The sequence below is a fragment of the Hyaena hyaena genome, unplaced genomic scaffold (genome assembly GCF_003009895.1).
Source record: "Hyaena hyaena isolate Hyena2069 unplaced genomic scaffold, ASM300989v1 scaffold_23, whole genome shotgun sequence".
NCBI classification, from domain to species: Eukaryota; Metazoa; Chordata; class Mammalia; order Carnivora; family Hyaenidae; genus Hyaena; species Hyaena hyaena.
The window spans coordinates 4,255,403-4,277,712 of NW_024080655.1; the positions used below are offsets into that span (position 1 = coordinate 4,255,403).

The 22,310-nt window shown below is 40.2% G+C and overlaps 1 protein-coding gene across 1 annotated transcript in view; it reads right to left on the reverse strand.

Moving 5' to 3' along the window:
- Positions 1 to 22,310, reverse strand: part of HSD17B12 (hydroxysteroid 17-beta dehydrogenase 12) — a 162,435-nt gene that overhangs the window by 41,768 nt on the left and 98,357 nt on the right. The window contains exons 4-5 of the mRNA XM_039226782.1: positions 17,730 to 17,837; positions 1,174 to 1,238 (exon numbers count right to left, since the gene is read on the reverse strand). Coding sequence (XP_039082713.1) covers positions 1,174 to 1,238; positions 17,730 to 17,837 — 173 coding nt within the window. The remainder of the gene's footprint in view (positions 1 to 1,173; positions 1,239 to 17,729; positions 17,838 to 22,310) is intronic.

Here is a 22,310-nt window from a genome sequence, read left to right on the forward strand (position 1 = left end):
ACAGAGTAGACACACTGGAAGATGGCAGTAGTTGGGGTAGAAACGCAGATTTTATTTTACTCTCAGTGTTACAATACTTTCCTACCAAAAGCAGCAATTCATGCTAAAATGCAAAACCCAGGGTAAATATGCAAGTAAAATCTGGGAGCAAAAGACACTAAGTCTAAAAGAAATGTTATTTTCTTACTGCTAATATTAAAGGGAGAAGTTATTGAATCTAAGATTTTCAACATTTTTTTTTAATTCACAATTCCTTCTTTTCTAATTTTTATTATGCTTTTCTAATTTTTATTAAAGAATTATGCATGGGGGCGCCTGGGTGGCTCAGTCGGTCAAACGTCCAACTCTTGATTTCAACTCAGGTCGTGATCTCACAGTTTGTGAGTTTGAGCCCCATATCAGGCTCTGCGCAGACAGTGCAGCCTGCTTGGGATTCTTTCTCACCCTCTCTCTCTGCCTCTTCACCCCCCCCCCACTCTCTCTTAAAAATAAACAAACATTTATGGGGCGCCTGGGTGGCTTAGTCGGTTAAGCGTCTGACTTTCGCTTAGGTCATGATCTCGCGGTTCGTGGGTTCGAGCCCCGCGTCGGGCTATGTGCTGACTGCCAGCTCAGAGCCTGGAGCCTGTTTCAGTCTGTGACTCCCTTTCTCTCTGACCCTCCCCTGTTCACGTTGTCTCTCTCTCTCTCCTAGAAATAAATAAAAATATTTAAAAAAAAAATAAATAAACAAACATTTTTTAAAAAAGGATTTATGCGTGCCTCAAGAATACAGCTTTCACTTTGGTAAGTTTACCTGAATCAACCATATTGTTATACATTAACATATTTATGACTTCTAAATTGATATGTAGAATCCTGATACTTAAAACAGAGCTATTTTGATATAATAAAAATAGAAATAAGGGTAACAAAATGAGTTACTATTGAACCTTGTACTATACTAAAGAAGCTATAAACATTTTCTCATTCAATCCTTCTAAGATTCCTACAAAGGGCCTAGTTTGTTGATGTGTGAATGGACACGAATTCTGTGGATATGGGATGGTTGGGATCATACCCAGGGTAACTCAGGGAACAAGAAGGGCCACAGTGTGAACCCTTTTACCACACCGCCTTGCCAATACTCATATGCTTTCTTTTTGTTACCATACTATTTAAAAAAAGACTTACACTGTCCAAGTCAGGAACGTCCAGAAAGTATTCAGGATACCCATATGACATTCCCACATTGTTCACTGAAATAAGACAAGATCATTAGCTGGCTGACAAAAACTATATTTTATAGATTTGTTGAAATAATGAGATAATATCGAGGCTAAAGTGATAGATACAATGACCTCAAATACTGTTTATGACTGGAGTGATCTTTCCCACACTTTTCCATCCAAAATCTACCAGTGTTTGTATAGTTCAAATGTCTTCTTCATTAAGCCCTTCCTGAACCTACCATCTAACCCCTGATAAAGGGACTTTCTCTTTGCTTTCATTTCCATAGCCCCTTGGAGTGTATTCTGCCTGTGGGATAGTTATTTGTAGATCTTGCTTGACCCCTCTCTAGACTGACCTTCTCATAATGGAGTAGAAAGAGTGATGAATACTGCAGTGTAGGGGACCAGAAACCTGCATTCTACCAGAAACAGAAAACGTGTGACTGGGGCTGAGTCACGTATGAGATGCATCTCGGTTTCTTCATGTCTAACAGGAGAGCTTGTTTTATCATTCAACAAGTATCTGCCATGTGCCTATGTATAAGACACGCACTAGAAACTAGAAACACCAGAAAGAAAAAGACAATTTCTGGCATTACAGTGCATACTATGTTGTAGGAAGAGAAAGGCACTGAACACAAAGAATAAAACATTTATTTCAGGGGCGCCTGGGTGGCTAAGTCGGTTAAGCTTCCCACTTCAGCTCAGGTCATGATCTCGCGGTTCATGGGTTCAAGCCCTGTGTTGGGCTCTGTGTTGACAGCTCGGAGCCTGGAGGCTGCTTCAGATTCTGTGTCTCCCTCTCTCTCTGACCATCTCCCTCCCACGCTCTGTCTCTGTCTCTGTCTCTCAAGAATAAATAAACGTTAAAAAAAAATTTTTTAATAAAAATCATTTATTTCGTTACCAAGTATACTGTGCCATGGGAGCCTGACATCACCTAGCTAGTGAGGGAAGGCTTCTTGGTGGAGGCCAAGAAAGTAGTTTCACTACTTCATGTCTCCAATGAACCATCCATCCCTACCAGACCATAAGCCTTGAAAATCAAGATCATGTCCTTCCTCAGTCACTTCACCTACGGTTGGGACTGCAGGACAACTGAGAAGCCAAGAAGAAATTTACATACAATTAGGTACATGATTAATACTCAGATATTCTATGGTTCTCCCTAGCTCTGGAAAGACAAATCCAGAATAAGGAACATTTGCAGGAATTTAAAAAAAAAAAAAACATAAAGTATCTTGGACTTTATTTTAGTTAACAATGAAATGGAGAATCTCTACATTTAGTCCCCGCAATAAGTCTTCTAGGGAGTTCCTATTACTATCTCCCTTTTCCATAGTAGGAAACTAAAGTTCACAGCTGTTAGATAACTTGCCAAAGGACACAGAGCAAAGTAAGGCTGGGACTCCAACTCTGGAAATTTGACTTCAGAAGCTGGGCTCTTAACCGCCACATTAAAGCTACATATGCCTTCACCCGGTATTCACTTCAGAAAAAAAAAATATCAGTATTAATTGGATAAAAAACAGAAATCTGGTAGTCATGATTAATAAAACTGGAGTATTAGAAAAGAAAGTTTTCAGTAGCAAAAAGATGGTGAAATTACAGTCAGTCTGCTAAAACTTAGAAGGCACTGTTGCCAAATAAACCTGATAGTAGTAACAGTAACTATTTCAATAGACTAACAAAATTAGTGGTTCGAAATAACTCAAAAAGAGTTCTATATTTAGCAATAAGCCAGTCACTTGAGGCTGTGAGTCTCAAGATTTTACCTGCACAACTTGATCAGGACGGACTTAACAAGATCACTGAAAATTATCTGAAAATCAGAAAGCAAAGGACAATGGCAAAGCAAACTACTTAATTACAATTTATGCTCTTGTGAACAAGGATTATACCTAAACATAATTAATAATCACAGGACCAAATCCATTTTTAATTTATTTAACAGGTTCTCTACCCACCAGAGGTTCAAGGAAGAGGTTCTACACAAACCTTTAACAATTAAGGCTAAACTAGTTAAAGATGAGGCATTATGTTCCCTTGACTTTGCTTTACCCATGGATAGAATTATAAAGAATGAATAACTCACAGCCTAAGAGCAACAACAACTAAAGTATCTGTTAAAATGCTACAAATAAATATCTGTTACAAAGCCAGCTTAAAATAATCTTCAAGGAAAGGTTTTGCCAAATTTCAATGTTCTTCAGGACTGAAGAAAAATTCTCTCATTTACAGCCAGTTCCATCTCCCTTCACCCTCCTGGGTCTAGAAAACTTTGTTTTCTTCCTAATCAATGGAAATATTAATGCTCTATTTCAAAGTGCTGAAGAAAACGAGATAGTGTAATTATAAATCTTTTATTTACATTTTTTAAAGAGTTGATGCTTTTTTAAAAGTGTATTTATTTATTTTGAGAGTGTGTGTGTGCACATGCATGAGAAAGGGAGGGGCAGAGAGAATCCCAAGCAGGTTCCATGCTGTCAGCATGGAGCTTGATGTGGGGCACCATCTCTTGAATTATGAGATCATGACCTGGGCTGAAACAAAGAGTCAGATGCTTAACCAACTGAGCCACCCAGGCGCCCCTAAATCTTTTAAAATCCAGATTGTGTGTGTGCATGTGTGTGTGTGTGTGTGTGTATGTGTTTTAACCTGGGAACTCCATAAGCAGTACACTTGATTTAGTAATCTCAACATGTACTGCAAGTACAAAGTTGAGCTAAGGAAGTCCACAAAAAACTAAGCATGCAGGGAAATGTCGCTCTGATTAAGGCACTAACAATGGACAATCTTTAGATCTGTTTCTAGTTGAGCAAAGGGAGCCATCAAAACTACATACTCACACAATGAAACTGTGAACATTTATTTAATATAGTTCTAAGAGAAAACATGTTTGGGGCACCTGGGTGGCTCAGTTGGCTGAGCGTCCGACTTCAGCTCAGGTCATGATCTCGTGGTGCGAGGGTTTGAGCCCTGTGTCAGGCTCCGTGCTGACAGCTCAGAGCCTGGAGCCTGCTTCAGTTTCTGTGTCTCCCTCTCTGCCCCTCCCACATTCATGCTCTGTCTCCCTCTCTCTCTGCCCCTCCCACACTCATGCTCTGTCTCACTCTCTCTCAAAAATAAATAAGCATTAAAAATTAAAAAATAAATAAATAAAAAGGAACATGTTCAACACTTTAGCCCAAAGAAATAAATAGAATCATGTATAAGGGCCATGTTATTATAACCAAAAATACACAGAGAAAAAAATGTTAAAGCTAGAATAGATCTTTCAGAGCATTAAGCCCAATTTTATGAGGGGAAGTACATTACAAGGTCAGGCTGGCAATTTGTTCTATACCAAGGCTTAGGACTCTAAAATCCCTGCCTGTTTTGTTAGTTGAGCCTTTTGCTTGTGAAATATACACTAACCACAATCTCTCCACGGTTGGTAATCACTTTAGAGTGCTATTATTTAAGAGCACAGAGAAAAACAACTGTTGCTTTCAAATAGCTATTTCCATAAACTGCACAACAGTGCAAATCTTTTCAAAAAGGCAACCCCATTGCAATTTTATTTTGAGACATTAGGTGGCAGCAATAACCAAACAGCAGGAGGAAAGCTTTCAGGGAATTGGAAAAGGAAGAAAACAGGCTTTGGGTAGGAGTGAAGGATGGAAATATTTCCATTATAATGTAATCTCATTAAGAATGAGTGTGTGCAATGCCATCTCTATATATTGTAGGATTCATTCTAGAATTCACCAAACTAAACAGTGCTGCAAAGTTGTTCCAACAGTATTCAGATAGTTGAAAATCCCTTCTAAATGGTAGCATTTTAAATTGGCATTAAACATCTGTTTATTAGTCACGGTCGTTTTTGCTGTTGTTGTTGTTATTGTTGCTTTCTTAATTCTTCAGGTAAGACACCAGAGACAAATTTAAAATTATTTATTCAGTGACCCACAAAAGCCCCTCCATCACTAAAAGACACAGTGTCTTTCCGAAAACAAAGGATGCCCATGTAATCTCGGAATTCCAACCAGGACTTCAACAATCACCAGGGGATCATGAATAGATATAAAATCTTTCCCATGAGCTTCTCATTGGAATGTTAAGATAAGAACAGTTCAAGAGAAGAGATGAGGCAAACAGAACAGAGGTCACAAAAGACCAAGAACAAGGGCAAGGTAAGTGGACAAAGAAGGATGTGGGTGGTGGGGGGGGGGGGGGGGNGGGGGGAAGGAGCAATATGAAAGGAGACCGGCCCTCCCCGGGAGGAACAGTCAATGGCTCCCCGCTTAGCAGTGCCCTCCCACACCTCCCATGCAGAACTTCTGAAAACACCAATACTGTCCAGAGTAATTCTGAAGCATTATGTAGATATTCTGTATGATATGATTGCTAAAAATCACTTCCACATCTCTCACACTTAAAATGAACATACACAAGATTTGTTTCTTCTCAATTCATTTGCCGCTGTTTCTGACCTTACCAGACCTAGAATCGTTTATTTAAGCCAGCTGCTTTTGAGATGATGACATCATTAGAAAATCAGATATTTGGTATCTGGGTTGGGCATGAGGGAGGAGCAAACAATAAATTACTAGAAAATAAAAATCCAGGGCGCCTGGGTGGCTCAGTCGGTTAAGTGTCTGATTTCGGCTCAGGTCACGATCTCACGTTTCATGGGTTCAAGCCCCAAGTCGGGCTCTGTGCTGACAGCTAGCTCAGAGCCTGGAGCCTGTTTCAGATTCTGTATCTTCCTCTCTCTCTGACCCTCCCCTGCTCATGCTGTATCTCTCTCTCTCTCTCTCTCTCAGAAATAAATAAAACATTAAAAAAAAATTTTTTTAAATCCACTTGAAGAAACACAGCAATAACTACAGGCGACCACACACAGAACACCTTCAACCTGCTTTTTCTAGATTAATCTGAGGCTTAAGAAATTAAGGTGGTATAAAAATACTTCGTCTAATGGTTGGGCTTCCCAATAGATGTCAAGTAATGAATATTCCCGATTTTCCACTCACCATATCAAAGTACACATGTTAAGGTAATTTCAGTCACATTTATAGTGATATAAACTAATCCAGTTCAAGCACTCAAATTAAAGACTAGAGAAATGGAAAACCTATTACAGCTCATTAATAAAATGGATTTTTAAAATGCTGCTACTTCATCACTTTTCAAAACAAACTGAAATTTTTGAATGCAGACTTCAGTTATACCACATGTAACTTCTCCTGCCTTAAGCTTCTGAACTCACAGGGTCTGGATCTCAGAGTCCAACAGACCCAAGTTTCAGTCCTGGCTCTACCACTATAGCTCCTAACAAGAGGCCAGTGATTTCACCCCAAAGAGTCTCAGTTTTCTCAAGTCCTTAGATATCAAACAGGGCTAATAAATTAAGAAATGATACACATCAAATCTTTAACCCAATTCCTGGAACATATCAGTATGTTAATAAGTGGAGGAGGAAGAGTGTTTACTTTTGTGTGGCCATTTCTTCTTCTTCTTTTCTTCTTTTCTTTCTTTTTTTTTTTTTTTTTTTTAGTTTATTTATTTTGAGAGAGAGAGAGCAAGCAGGGGAGGGGCAGAGAGAGAGAAAGAGAGAGAGAATCCCAAGCTGGCCCTGCACTGTCAGCGCAGAGCCCGATATAGGGCTCGAACTCACGAACTATGAGATCACGGCCTGAGCCCGAAATCAAGAGTTGGACACTTAGCTGACTGAGCCACCCAGGCGCCCCTGTGTGGTCACTTATTCAATAGGTAGTTACTGAACTCCTCTGTAGCCAACACTATTCTAGGTGCTGGGACACAGCAGGACAGGCAAGGTCCTCCTTCTATCATATGTGGCCAGCGACAAAGTGGAAAGATCCCATGGAAACAGCCAGAATAATGGCTCATACTGATTAAGGGTATCCCAGTTGTTCCTCTACCCTCTCTTTCAAGTAGATCTAGTCTGACAGTCTATAGAGAGTTTGCAAAGTGAGGCAAAGAACATTCCTTCTTTGCCTTATTTAACATATTGCTGTAGCTAGCACATGTTCATACTCTGACAGATGATATTTGGAACACCATGTAAAACATTTTGCAAACTTTACAGTTTTCATACACTTGTGAGTAGCAATTTCTAAATAAAAGAGAGTTTACAGGGCTTTAAATTTGCAGTGCCTTTAATCAGAAATTGAAAAGTTTAAGACTGAGTCAGAAGCAACACAAGAGAACACTTTATTTCCACTGTTTAATTATAAATTGCTATGTGACTTCATTACAAAACTAGGTAAGATCTGCCATCCATAAACTCAGAAGAGAGGAGGAAAGAAGGATGACATGAGGCTGGTAGTTAAATCTTAGCGAATGGGAGGAACATTTGTCAATTTCATGAATTACGGTTCTATTTACATTCCTGAGATCACAGCTAATTACCCTGTTTTAAGTTAAAGGTTCTGGTTTAATTAATACCATTAGTGGTTTTCGAGTGAAAGGAGATACATTTGAATTCTATGTCTTATTCTCACTTTAGAAATCCAATTTCATCCAACACATCTAATGGAACTATAAGACACTATACTTAGTCTGATAATGCTCCTTATGAGTCTCCTAGTCTTAAAAAAAATCAATGTAATTATTCCACTTGCCGTGATTGGTAACCCCAGGTTTCAACCTTGTTCAACACAAAGGAGCGCACTGGTGCCAGAGATCCAAAGCTCCACATGAATCTCCACTTGGGACTTCTCATAGCCCAAAATGAAATCATCATTTTCTTTACAGAATTTGCTCCTGATCTAGGGTTTCTTGTCTTAAGGAAATAGCACAGAGTTGCTCAAGCCAGAACCTGTAAATCACTAACCACTACTTGTATAATCCTAGACAATATTTAACCTCCTTAAGTCTGTTTCTTGTTCACAAAATGTGCACAAAAACAGTAATGTCTACTTTATAGTACTGTTGAGGATTGCATGAGATTTGTTAGCACAGTGCCTGGCATATAAAAGCACTTGGGGATGTTGGCAATAATGATCAGACACACCAAACAATTGCTATTGTTATTAATCATTCTTTCTATCAGACAAAACCTCTGATGAGGACCCTCCCTCAACAGACATTGGTCCTATTTCTAGTTCCTAAACATCCCTGTAGTCAAGCTACTTCTAACCATTCCTGCTGCCCGCATCCTAACGCAATCACTGTCATCTTATGTTTCACTGCTGAAAGAAGCTTACTGGTCTCTTATTATCAAATCCTGCCCTCTTCCACTTGAAGTCAGAATAATCTCTCTAAAATGATGTCAATTTACTGCTTAAAACTCTACAGTGTCTACATTGTCCTTCCAGTAGAGCCCAAACCTATTAATCTGATTTTCTAAGTCTTTCGTGAGCTGGCCCTGGTTAATCTCCTGACTCTGGCCACTGTCCCCATTGCAGTCCGTGCATTAGATTTACAGGTCTTCCATCAGTTCCTCCAACTTGTCAAGCACATTCACCTCCAGCCTTCTCTTCTACCTGGAAACCCTTCCCATCTCTCTTGTCCCAGGGCTGATCAGCCTTTAGGGCTCACCTTAAATAGAACTTTCTCAGAGACCACCTCTGACACCTCAGCTTTTTCTGCAACATTCTTTCATTACATTCACTGCTTGTTCAATAGCTGTCTTCCATTAAAGCAGAACCAGTATGTTTTACATACTGCTGTATTGTTGAATGAATTAGCACACAAATCAATCAACAAACAGAAAAGGAGAGGTGCCCTAGAATAAAGGATTTCTCTGGTCCTTGTCCCAGATTTCTGGGGTAGAGGTCCTAAACCCTTGCTATTTCTAAGATGATAGGAGGTTCTTGGTAATTCTTGGTGGGCCTTTTTTTTTTTTTTTTAAGTTTTATTTATTTGAGTAATCCCTACACTCAATGTGGGGCTTGAACTCATGATTCTGAGATCAAGAGTCACATGCTCTGCCAGCTCTACTGACTGAGGCTAACCTCTTCATGGTTAGCCTTCGGATCATGCCCGAGATTATGCTAATGAGATTAATCAGGATGGGGCTTGGTCACCAAACAGACCAAACTGTGTGACTAGGAGGCTAAGGCTTTGAGCCAGCTAGAAACTAAGTTCAGTCACATAGCCACAGATTTCAATTAATCACATCTACATAATGAAACCCCAATTAAAATTCTGGACACTGTGCTTTCTGGTTGGTGAACATTAAGGGCAGAGAGGAGATGCATCCTAACTCCACAGAGAGGCACAGAGTTCAGAACCCTCTCAGATCTTGCCCTATGAGTCTCTTTATTTGGCTAGTGTTCATTCCTATCCTTCATAATAAAACTCTATTTGTGAGTATAGTGCTCTCCTAGTTCTGTAAGATGTTAGAGCAAATTATCAAACCTGAAGGGGTGGTAGAAAACCCCAACTTTGCAGCCAGGTGGTCAGAAGAGCAGGTGGCCTGGGGACTGTGCCCTGAACTTGTGGAGTGCACATGAACTCTGGGTGATTAGGGACAAAATTGGATTGCATTACAAAAGGGAAATTTTGGAAGGGTCTTAAACCTATAAATGGTGGGGGATGGGGAGAGAGATAAACCATGAGACTCTTGAATGCTGAGAACAAACTGAGGACTGATGGGTGAGGGGGGGGAGGGGGGAGATGGGCATGGAGGAGGGCACTTGTGGGGATGAGCACTGGGTGATATATGGAAACCAACTTGACAATAAACTATTTGTAAAAAAACAAAAACAAAAACAAAAAAACCCCCATAAATGGTATCCTGGTACAATAGGCAAACCTTACCTTCTATGCTATCATCCCATCATGTTCCTGTAAGCCTATCCTGTAGACCTAGGCTAATGGCCTCTTGGCCTCTGCTCTTTCTTGGGCATGAGCCACCTTATACCTGAGCCATGGGGACAGGTGGTGGTATTTCCAAACATGAAAATTTATCTTTGGTGCTCTGTCACCTACCTTTCTCTTGCCCTTCTATTCTTCCTCCTTTTCACAGCACCCCACCAACCAACCTCCCATGACAGTTTCCTCTTTTTTTTTTTTGAGATTTTATTTTTAGGTAGTCTCTACAGTTGAACATGGGGCTTGAACTCACAACCCTGAGATCAAGAGTCACGTGCTTGACTGAGCCAGTTGGGAGCCCTTCTACAGTTTCCTCTTTTAAGTCTCTTCCTTTCCATTTCAAAATGATTTTTCCACTTCTTTCACTAACGACGACAGCCATTTCCTCCAGGTGACTGATCCAGAAAGGTCATAAACTAAATGTACCAATCCCAGTAAGATGTAAATGAAGACATCACTGGCCCTTTCAGAGACATTTTAAAAGTCAACTTAAAGCTAATTTCTAATTAGTAAAGTTCCTGAGGAGGGCAAGAAGTTAAGAAGTAGCTTTATAAATTTCTAAATCCTTTGGGGGTGCCTGGGTGGCTCAGTCGGTTAAGCATACCACTTCAGTTCAAGTCATGATCTCATGGTTCATGGATTCAAGCCCCGCGTTGGGCTCTGTGCTGACAGCTCAGAGCCTAGAGCCTGCTTCAGATTCTGTGTCTCCTTCTCTCTCTGACCCTCCCCTGCTTATGCTGTCTCTATCACGCTCTCAAAAATAAATAAAACATTAAAAAAATTTTTTTTAATAAAAAATAAAACTCTAAATCCTCCGAAGAAGACTATTCTACTTGTAACGTCCTTAATCAGCTGGGACTGGGAAGCTACACAACTCTTAACAAGTTCCTTCCCTCCCAGAGATCCCAGAAGAATTTTCTTAACCCAGTTCCTATAGCCCCTTGGCTCTCTCTCCTCAGCCTACACCTATTTCTCTTCCTTTGATATACTGGGGACTGAACTGTAAGGAAGACATCTCTGGATTCCAACCCAAATAACCTAGGAGTCTGCCATTTGGAAGCTAGCTGGCTCTTTCCCTGAGTAGCGAGTAATACTCTTGAGCCTTCTGTTGAGAACCTTCAAAGACTTACGGATAAACAGAGATGGAGTGGGGCGCCTGGGTGGCTCAGGTGGTTAATCGTCTGACTTTGGATCAGGTCATGATCTCACAGTTTGTGGGTTCGAGCCCTGCATCGAGCTATGTGCTGACAGCTAGCTGAAAGCCTGGAGCCTGCTTCAGATTCTGTGTCTCCCTCTCTCTCTGACCCTCCCCTAATCATGCTGTCTCTCTCTCTCTTTCTCTCAGAAATAAATAAAACATTTAAAAAAATTTAAAAACAGAGATGGAGTAGACTGATCTTAACTACTCATCTCTGCTCAAACCATATTTAAAGATAAAAATTCTCAACATTTGACCATTCTCTATCTTAGAACATTCTGGAAAATACTACGTTTTAGGGGAGAAAATGGAACACATGATTCCCACGTATTTCCCAGAATCCATAAGTCTGCATGGGCAAAGATAACAAAAAGATACTTTTGCATTTAGCTGAGGAGAAAGGAAGGACACAAATTTTTAAAAATCGTATCAAATACATAAGTGAAGCAAGTATTCACTTACAAAGGGCATGGGAATAAAAAGAAAAGTAAGTTGTAGTCCAGCTTTTGCAGTCAATAATTTTTGCAATTAACTGACTTTTATTATCTAGGCTATTGTTGGATGAATACTATTATTTATACTATTGTTATTGTCTATACAATTTTTATTTATTTATTTATTTATTTATTTATTTATTTATTTATTTACCTAAGAGAGAGGGAGAGAGAGACAGCATGAGCAAGGGAGGGTCAGAGAGAGAGGGAGATACAGAATCCAAAGCAGGCTCCAGGCTCTGAGCTAGCTGTCAGCAGAGAGCCTGACACAAGGCTCGAACCCACCAACCGCGAGATCATGACCTGAGCCGAAACCGGACGCTTAACCAACTGAGCCACCCAGGCACCCCTGTCTATACTATTTTAAGATTACACTACTAAAATGATGCCTCTTCTTAAAATTATGGCACTGCATAAATATAGGAAAACGTCAACAGGTAATAAACACTCCTGAATACACTAAGCCACCAGAGCATCACATCCACCTGTACCAACTAATTCTCTTGATTCTGCAACTTATAGAAAGGATGACAGTATGTGTGGGGAAGACCTTGACAGCATTTGGCATGGGGAGACTCTTGGTCTAGGATGCATTAAAAGCTTGAATAGAGCTATCATTGATTTTTTTTTAATGAATCACAAATGAAGTAACTATTTTTTCCAAGAAGACCTTTTAATTTTTTCTTCTAGAATAAAGAATGTCACTTTTTAAAGGTTAAAAAAAGTCACAAGAGTGGAATTTGAGAAAAGTATTGTCTGTGGCATACTTCAAATCCAAGGCTACTCTTTTGGCCTTGGTAAATTACGCCTCCTGCAATGTATTGTACAAAGTCCTCCAAACCAATTTGAAGCACACATGAGAATCTCTCCTGAGGAATCAAGTAAGTAAGCATTATAGCATTCGCATTTTGTTAACCGATTGTTTGCTTATTCAAAGCAGTATTGATGTCATTTTCTCTAAATAGTTTAAGTTTTTTAAGCTTTCTCAATTCTGTGTTTCTTGGCATTTGCCTGAAAGAAGACAACAGATGCTTGCTTATTTTACATAACGGAGTTAAGAATCCAACTTCTCAACCTTAAGCATTTATAGTCTTATCAAGTTACTGTGACCTTTCAGTATAAATTCAAACAATTCACGGCCATTTTCTTACTGCTTATCTTATTGAAAACTTGATGTTCTTTCATGACAAAGGGCTTTAGCATTTTCCTTTGAAATTCTGACAATACTAATTTTCTTTATTAAGCACTGACTATATATTTTGGTGGTTAATGCTACTCAAACAAATGGAGTATACCTTGGTGATTTATTTTTCCTTTTATCATTACCAGTTTCATTAATACTCAGTAGAAAAAAATTCCTTCCTATGCCTTCAAATAGATTGCTAGGTCTTACTAGAAATCCATCTACATGTTTATTATTTAGGAAATGTAAGAAAGGTGAGGCCATGACATTAAGCAAAGGAGGCAGGAGAATAAATGAGATTATTTCCTCCTCATGAGACAGAGGTTGGGGTATGTGGGATCTGGGTGAGGAGGAAAGAGGGAAGAAGGTAAATGAGCTACATACCCAGGGAATAATAAGAAAAAGAAACCCGGGGTGCCTGGGTGGCTCAGTTGGTTGAGCGTCCGACTTCGGCTCATATCATGATCTCGCGGCTCATGGGTTTGAGCTCAGAGCCTGGAACCTGCTTTGGATTCTGTGTCTCCCTCTCCCTCTCCCTCTCCCACACTCACGCTCTGTCTGTCTCTCTCTCCAAAATAAATAAATATTTAAAAACATTTTTTTAAAAAGAAAAAGGAAACATAAACATCAGATCCTGCCCCCCCCCCAAACAACAGGTTCTACAATATAACCTGTTCTCAACTAGAGAAACTATAAGATTAGAGTTGAAATATGACCTGGCGATAAAATGTAGCTCATAAAGGTGTTTTATATTTATATTTAAGGTGTTTTAGTAGTTTCCTCCAAAACCTTGACAAACTAAAATTACAATGCAGTATCAGTCTGTCTGCTAATAATTGTCAATAACTATGCCTTATGATTAAGAAGACGGCTGTGAATGAGTAGGAAGAAAATGAAACACTCAGCCAGTTAAAAAGATAATGTGAAGACGGTGCCACAAATATGAAAGGATTATGCAAACATAAGCTACATTTTTATTATTGATTTGTCACCAAATAGAAATTTATGCATGTAGTTACGTATGTGTGTGTGTGTCGATAAGTAATCAATCAGAACAGTTAAATTACAGTGTAACTTTAAAGCGGGGTTTCTCAGCCTCGGCACTACTACTGAGATTTTAGGTGACGTCCTTGCTGTGGAAGTCTGTCCCCTGCATCATTGGATGTTTAGCAGCTTCCTGACCCACTAGACCTGACCCTCTAAGGACTAGTAGAACGTCTTCCACCTTCTCCCTCAATTAGTCACCACTAGAAGGGTCTTTGGACAATGCCAGACAATGCAAAATTGCTCCTGGCTGAAAACCACGTTAAAGCATAAAAAAAAGGTAGAAATCATGGTTCACTCACACAACCTAAGGATGACGCACAGCCAGCATGAACTGGAGCAAAGACGTCCCTCACTGGGCACATTTGGCTACTGAATACTTAAAATGTGGCTAATTGGAATTGAGAAATGTTGCAAGTGCAATATATACGTAAACGGGAAGATTTAGTATGAGAAAAAGAATGCAAGCTATTTCAATAACTTTTTATATGAATTACATGCTAAGGTGATATTTTGGATATGGGGGGGCTAAAATAAAATAATCAAAATGAGCCAAAATGAACTTTATCTGTTACTTTGCAAAAATGTGGCTGTTAGAGAAGTTAAAATTACACATTGGCTCATGTTATGTTTCTGTATTTCTATTGGACAAGTGCTGAACTTGAGCAAAAACTATCCCTCCTTCACACTAATATTCCAAGCAGCCTTTCTTTGCAGATTGGGAAGGGAACTCCAAAGAGCTTTGTCCTCAGTGTTTTTTTTACATCCCCTATATTCGCCTTAGATGATCTCTCTAGTTTCGATGTTTCAATCAGATTACCACTTACAGATAACTCATCTCCAAACTCAGAGCTCAGCTAAAACCTAGATCCAGGGCGCCTGGCTGCCTCAGTTGGTAGAGCATGGGACTCTTGATGTCAGCATCATGAATTCGAGCCCCACATTAGCTGTAGGCATTACTAAGAAAATAAATAAACTTAAAAAAGAGAGCGTCCTAAATAAATAATAAATAAGTCCTAGATCCATAAATACGACTATCAACTTAACAACCCCAAACTTAAATGATCCTCATTCCGAACAACATTCCTTCAGGATTCCCCATTTGAGTACTGGCCCCACTGACCAGGTTCTCAAGCCGGAAACCTGAAAGCCATCCATGAGTGCTCTCTTCTTCATCCCCCTTGAAATCTCGCACAACGTTCTGCGTCGTTTACTTCTTCATATTTCTGGAATCCTCCTTTCTCCCACCCCATTGCCCAGCCAAGTCACCGTTACTGCACCCTATAGCAACACCCCCTTCCCTTTTATACTCTTACTACACCAAGCCCTGCCCTTCTCAAAAGTGCCGTCTCTCCTACTAGAACATTATACTACATGAAGGCAGGTACTTTCCTGTTTGTTGCCATGTCTCTGGTTCTTTGAGGAAAGAATGAATGAAAGCGTGACGAGGGTACAAACTGCTACCTCACAGGTTGCACTTTACTAAGGAGCCGGCCTGTGAGAACAAGGGTTCCATTCCCATGAGGCCTGGAAAGCATCAGTCTTTATGTCTAAATACAGCATGTCGGTGTGGACACAAGTCCTAGGGTTCTAGAAGTGGGGGAAATGTGCTTGGGCACCACACGCCCTGTACTCTCATCCTTCACAGATCTCTCCATGTGCCTACACTCACACTCTAAACTCCCTATATGCTGGGTCAGGAAGGAACAGCTCAGTGCCTTTTATAATCCTCCAGCCTTGTGGGACAACGATGCCTGATATTTTCCATCTTCAACGCCATGGTCTCAGAGTATCTACAGTTTCAGAGTTACTCAGTGAAAAGCAGCTAAAAGTTATACAAAGCTTTAAACAATCATGAACTACTTCTGAAAGAAAATTATTCTCCATGAACAGAAGTTCAAGACAAATCTCGTCTCATTAGGGATCCTCAATCTACCCCTGCGCCTAAGCCAGCCTTCATTCATTCCCCAGTCCATGCACAACTGTTTGAAAGGGCTGAGGATGGACAACGGCCCTGTTTATCCTAACTAGTAAGTTACAGCCGCTACTGATTAGGAAGTTTAATAAGACAAGAATTTTATAGATGTTAGTGGTGTTCTGGGTATCCCAGAACTAGTCTAAAGAAGAGGAATTTGTGAAAGATTCCGGCAATGTATGTATTTAGAGAAGAACATGTAGACACAATGGCAAAAACCAGAGCCATGTCTCCATTCACTGTTTGCCAAGGGCTCTCTTATAAGTGGGCAGGCAGGAGTGTGCTGCTATGTGATATGCACCAGGCAGGAGTTGAGGAAGATAGCATGTCAAGGCCAGGGTGACCTGCAGGTCCATGGGCACTACGTAGGCTACATATATGTAACTCTTTTCTTTTATTGTCTTATCCAGAAAGTATATAAAAGACCACTCTTATAGTATGAGGAAGGGAGTTGGGCCTTGACTAAAGAAATGTTCGGAAACATTATTTTCTAAGCTCATTCTAATTTAGAGAAGGAGAAAGTACAAGCATATTTGTGGGGGTGAGGGGCAGAGAGAGAGTGAGATAGAGAATCCCAAGCAGGCTCCGTATTGTCAGCTCAGAGCCGACACGGGTCTCAGTCAGAGCGTCTGACTCTTGATTTTGGCTCAGGTCATGGTCTCATGGTTCATGGGATTGAGCCCTGAGTTGGGCTCTGAGCTGACAGCATGGAGCCTGTTGGAGATTCTCTATCTACCTCTCTCTCTGCCCCTTACCCCTGTGTGCATGCATGCTCGTGCTCTCTCTTGTTCTCTCTCTCTCAAAATAGACATTTTTTTGAAAGGTATTTTCTCTTCATTTTTTTCTCCGATACCCCCCAAAAGTAAATGATGACAATAACCAACCAGGTTCACACCAATTTAGGCAGTGGGATAAAGAGATTTAGTGAGGAAGCAGTTTTTCTGTACTAGATGTTCTGCATCTTTCTGGAAATGAATCAGAAAGTGGTGAGTACCTTCACAGAGCCCATTTTTTCCCCTTAAAGTGTGGTGACTCTTGTCCATAATAATATTCAACACTTGCCGTATCTCAGCAAAAGCATCGCTTTTTAGTAATGAGAGTGAGGTACCCAAGATATAACCAAATGAAGTAGCAGACTTGGAAAAAAAAAAAATAGAGGGCAGAATCCTGAATTTACTACTTGGTCTTCACCTGACCTTAGGCAAAACTCTCACTTAGCCACATAGTCTCAGCTGGGGTGATCTCTCCCAATGGTACAAAAACTGGCTCAGGGGGTCGGCAGTATAAGATCTTACTTTTTGTTAAGACACAGATATACACACAGTACATAAATAAGACAAACAGTGTATCTGTGGTGTTAAAACTTCATGAGAGGAAAGATTAGGGGAAAGTAATGTCTAAAAAGGCTCTTTGGGTGAGAGAAGGGTGGTAACAAAAAAAAAGGTTGAGAAACTTTCGTTAGCCTCCATTTCCTCAACTGTCAAAAATGGGTCATTATTACCTACCTTAAAGAATTAATATGATAGAACCATATTAAATATAAAGAGAATGAGAGATGGAAAATAATGTGGACAGAAAAAACAACCAAAATTGTAAAATAGTCACTAAATAGAACTAAAACACAAAGATCCAAATGTATATAGATTAATGCCATCTAATGATTAATTGTATTAACATTTTCTTCTTACTGCTCATTTTACCAACTGAATACCTAAGATACAAAAAGAAAATGTACAGTTGTAGTAAAAGTCAAATAGTGAATGTAAGAAGAATCTGTAAATGTGGGAAAGATACAAACCTAAAACACCAATTTTCAGGCCTGCCAGGCTTGTTTTAATTTTATCATAAATATCTTCAGATGCAAAGTCAACAGCGATGGTCATTGTTTCCACTTTGAATTTTTCTCCTAAGGGGAAAAAACACAAATGGAGAGAGAGAGGGAAAATTACAACATGACAATTAAGATGAAAACAACTCATGACGTTATCTTTTCAAACTCTTTTCCCCGCCAAATTCGATATGAAATTTAGACCAGGCTAATTTTAAGCAATCATGAGACCATCTAAGAGAGGATACAGAGTCAACACAATAATTCTGCAATAAAAATTCCAATATTGTTAAAGAGCTGGCTGACTGCTCCTTAATCAGTTCTCCTCCTATAAATCAATAATGACTCCTTTTTAGACCCTTAGGTACAAATAATAAAACGTAATTCTTGTCGTAATATTACACACTCTTTAAATATCACTAGTTTTGTGATTTTAATTGCAAACGGATGTTTCATAATTTCAAGGAGAAGGGTTTATATTCCAAAATGTTTTAAAGTGTGATATATATAAGTCCATCTTATTGGGGCACCTGGGTGGCTCAGGCGGTTAAGCATCTGACTTCAGCTCAGGTCATGGTCTTGTGTTCGTGAGTTCAAGCCCCGTGTTGGACTTTCTGCTGAGAGCTCGGAGCTTGGAGCCTGCTTTGGATTCTGTATCTTCCTCTCTCTCTGCCCCTCCCATACCTGCACTCTCTCTTTTGAAAATAAATAAACATTTTTTTAAAAAGTCCATCTTATTAAAATGGAAATAAAATTAATATGATTGTAATGGAATTTAGGGGCTTGGTTAATAGTTAATAGTCACTACATTAAAGAATCGACACAAAAAGCACAGTAATATAGCTGCAAAGTGACATAAGACCCCAGTTTTCTATTGTGCACAGGACTACTGAGGTACAAATGGAGCAATGGAAATAACAGATTGAGAGATGAGACTCTGGAGAAACCAAACTTACTGAGCTAACGTAGAATGTTTACTTCTGTCCTCACTCATGAGCCCATCTGAGAAGACAGCAGGGACTGTGAGGTCCCCCAAACATGGGTACCAATTCTAGTTTCATACATATTCACTAAATGGCTTTGGGCAAGTCACATTTCCTCCATGAGCCTCAGCAACCTCTCCTGAAACCGAAGGTGAGGCTACCCAGCTTAGGATTCGAGGCTCAAGTGGTATCTAGTTGTATACAGGAGACACTCCATAAATGTTGGTCTCCTCTCTCCGCCACTAACTTAGTGAAGTTAAGGTAGCCCAGAATGTTTACTCTTTGGAACTTAATGAGAATCCAAAAGAATTAATTTATAAATCCTGTTTCCAAAAAATAGATGTTTTCTTCATTTGAAGTTGATGCTGGCTCATCTCAGAGTATGCAACATTGATCCCCACAGGTCACCGTTCTTGATGTGAAAGGATTTCTGTCTATAACCAAAGAGCCGGTTCAGAGGACATTGGTTTCTTAGTCTCAAGGAAAGTATTGACCTCAGGTAGGAACCCATGAACAAACTAGAGAGGAGAATATCTGACCAAAAAATATCGTATCTGGTGTCAAAGGCACACTTACTATTTCAATATAAATGAGTTATTATATGTGTTCATGTATTGGAGAGCCACATACACAGCTGTCATTTTATAATAGCTGGTCCAATAGGTCTTATTATAAATGGTTCCCAGGATTTATCACCAGTAAGTAAAGAACACTGCCCTTATTAGAGCCACAGATTCACAAGAAAAAAGACCCAAACCAAAAGGCTGAAGGATACCTTTTATTAAATGTAAAATTTTAAGGGCACCTGGGTGGCTCAGTTTGTTAAGCGTCCGACTTGAGCTCAGGTCATGATCTTGCAGTTTGTGGGTTCTAGCCCCGCATCGAGCTCTGTGCTGATAGCTCAGAGCCTGAAGGCTGCTTCTGATTCTGTGTCTCCCTCTCTCTCTGCCCCTCCCCTGCTCATGCTCTGTCTCTCTCTGTTTATTAATAATAAATAAATGTTAAAAAAAAAATAAAAAAAATAAATGTAAAACTTTATTCAGGAATAAGATCAGATAAATTTATTTATTTATTTGGAGAAAAGCAAAGTATGTTTCCACACCAGTGCTGTATACTGACATTTAGGAAAATTCTCTCTAGTAATAAAAGCCACCTCACAACCCCTGAATCAAATTTACTCTTTTAAACCTCACAGGATTTGGGGAATGTACTTATAATGTAGAATCTTGTACAGATAGGCTGCTAAAAATACTCAGAGACCCTTTAGGAAAGAATGGCATTTTATTTAATAAGAACCCTCAAGTAAGCTTTTCTTTGTACTCACATTAGGATAAGCAAAACGGCTTCTGATGCAAGTTTTTCAAGGTAAATCAATTTTGAACTTGAACCCGCATTACCCTGAATCATGTCCTAGTCTCTTACCACTGCTGTTCTCCTGTTCTCCAATGCCTCCGTCGTGAGCCTCTGCGACGAAGATCTGTTCACATCTCCCCCTCCCCCACCTCAAACCCCCAAAGCTCCAGCTGGGTTACAGGGAGGGTCACAGTCTACTGCGATGGCCCAACACTGCTTTGAACTCACCTCCATGTCCCTACTCTCCTGGGGGTCCCCAGTTCTAGCCACACAAGCCCCGAGCAAGTCTTTAAACTTCCCAAACCCACTTAGTTAGGGCTTTTGTACTTACTGTTCCCTCTGCCTGGAATGCTCACTCTTCTGCATCCCTGTGTCTGTTGGATCTTTGGGCAAATGCTACCTCCTCAGGGAAACCTTCATTGACTACCTTTAAAAATTGCAACCACTCCTCCACTAGAGTCCCCCGTCCCCTCTTCCCTGCTTTATTTCCTTCCACAGCACTTCACCATCCTCTAATATACTATATATCTTAATAATACGTGTGTTTGCTGTATTCTGTCCCCCTTCCCCCAGCCCCACATTAAGCTCTGTGAAGACAAGAAGTTGGGTCTGTTTTGTTCAGTTGTTCGACAGCATCACAAAGGACCCAGGGTCTTTCCTCCCTCCTCTCTTATCCCCTTAGGCTGGCTCCCTTCCTGGTTTCACGAAAGCCACTGCTCTTCCGAGCATCCTGTATAGACAGCAATGTGCAGTGGCAGAAATGGGACATCCTGTTACATGTCCCTTCTATAGAATGAGAAAAAAAATTCCCCAGAGGGTCCAGCAAACTCCCCTCACATTTCCTTTCCAGGAATTATGTGTGTACCATATACACACAATACATCCTTCATTTCCACCTTCACCACATTCCTAAACCCAAGCCCTTCATAAGACCTCCAGTCACACCACTGGGCGACAGCCCACTGCTAAGGAAGAATAAGAACTTTATCAGAGCCTTTGGAGAGGTATTTCTGAGTACTCTGATCCTCGGCCACCACAAAGGCACAAGGGATGACAGCTGTGCGCTAAGTTAAATTCAATACCCTATAAGTGTAGGATAAAGGTACGCAAACAAATGAATTTGGATGCTGCAATGGAAAGACATAGGCACTCAACTGCCCCTTCCAGGAAATTCTGGTTGCCCTTGGCTGTTGGAGTATCATCAGCAGAGAGCTTCCAGGTGCCCGCCCCTTCAGGGATTGCCTCGGCTTCACAGAGCTGCCTTTCCCACGACGTCCACATCCAATCGAGGTGGGAGTATAAAGCCGTTGGGCAGCTTGTACATACCAGCTTCTGATTCCAAAATCAGAGTCTGTTTATTATCCTATTTTCTGTTCTTTCATAATGCCCTGGTTGGAATTATACTAGCTTTAAAACAAGTTTCAATATTTCTAATGATACAATGTTCCTTCATTACTATTCTTTTTCAAAAGTTTATTGGTTATCCTTACTTGTTTTGTCGGTTTTCACTGGGGTTACATTAAACATTTCCATTATGTTTACAAAGGACGACAATGTGGCATTCCCTCCAGGCTCTCCGTTTACTCAGTGTCTCACAGTAAAATCTTGTGGTTGTAAATTCTTAAAGAAATTAAAGAACTAATAAAGAAATGCCATTATTAGGATATTACACACCGTTATGCAAAGATACTCAATACTGTTGATTATCCCTACTGTCACATCATTTGGTATTTCATATTGGGTAGGCTGGCATCCTGCCACTTGTGATTGTGTCACACACAGTCATGCCCTCCTCCCTTTTTTCAGATTGAAGTGATTCCGGGATGGTCTTAGCCCACTGTTCCTCAGTCTCATGGTGGAGACGGAAAACTAAGAAGCAAAAAGGTGATGGGTGGTATGAGCTGCTCAAGGCAGTCAACTCACCAGAAATGGAGGCTGAAAATCAGCTCCGGCTTGTGGGAAATGAAGCTAAGAAATAGCTGCGTTGATACCATTATTCCCTTTTTATTTACTAATCCACTGAAAGCCACCCAACCACAATCGTGGAATCAGAGAAAAAAGTATGGTCTCTAACTACAGACCTCCATACTAGTGAGTGTCCTCACTGTCTCAAACCATCCATCACGTACAAGCATGGGTGCCCTGCTCCTCCAGTCACATGTGTACTCAGAGGCTCGTAAATTAGTTTAAGGTCAAGTCTGGAATTGACAGAGAA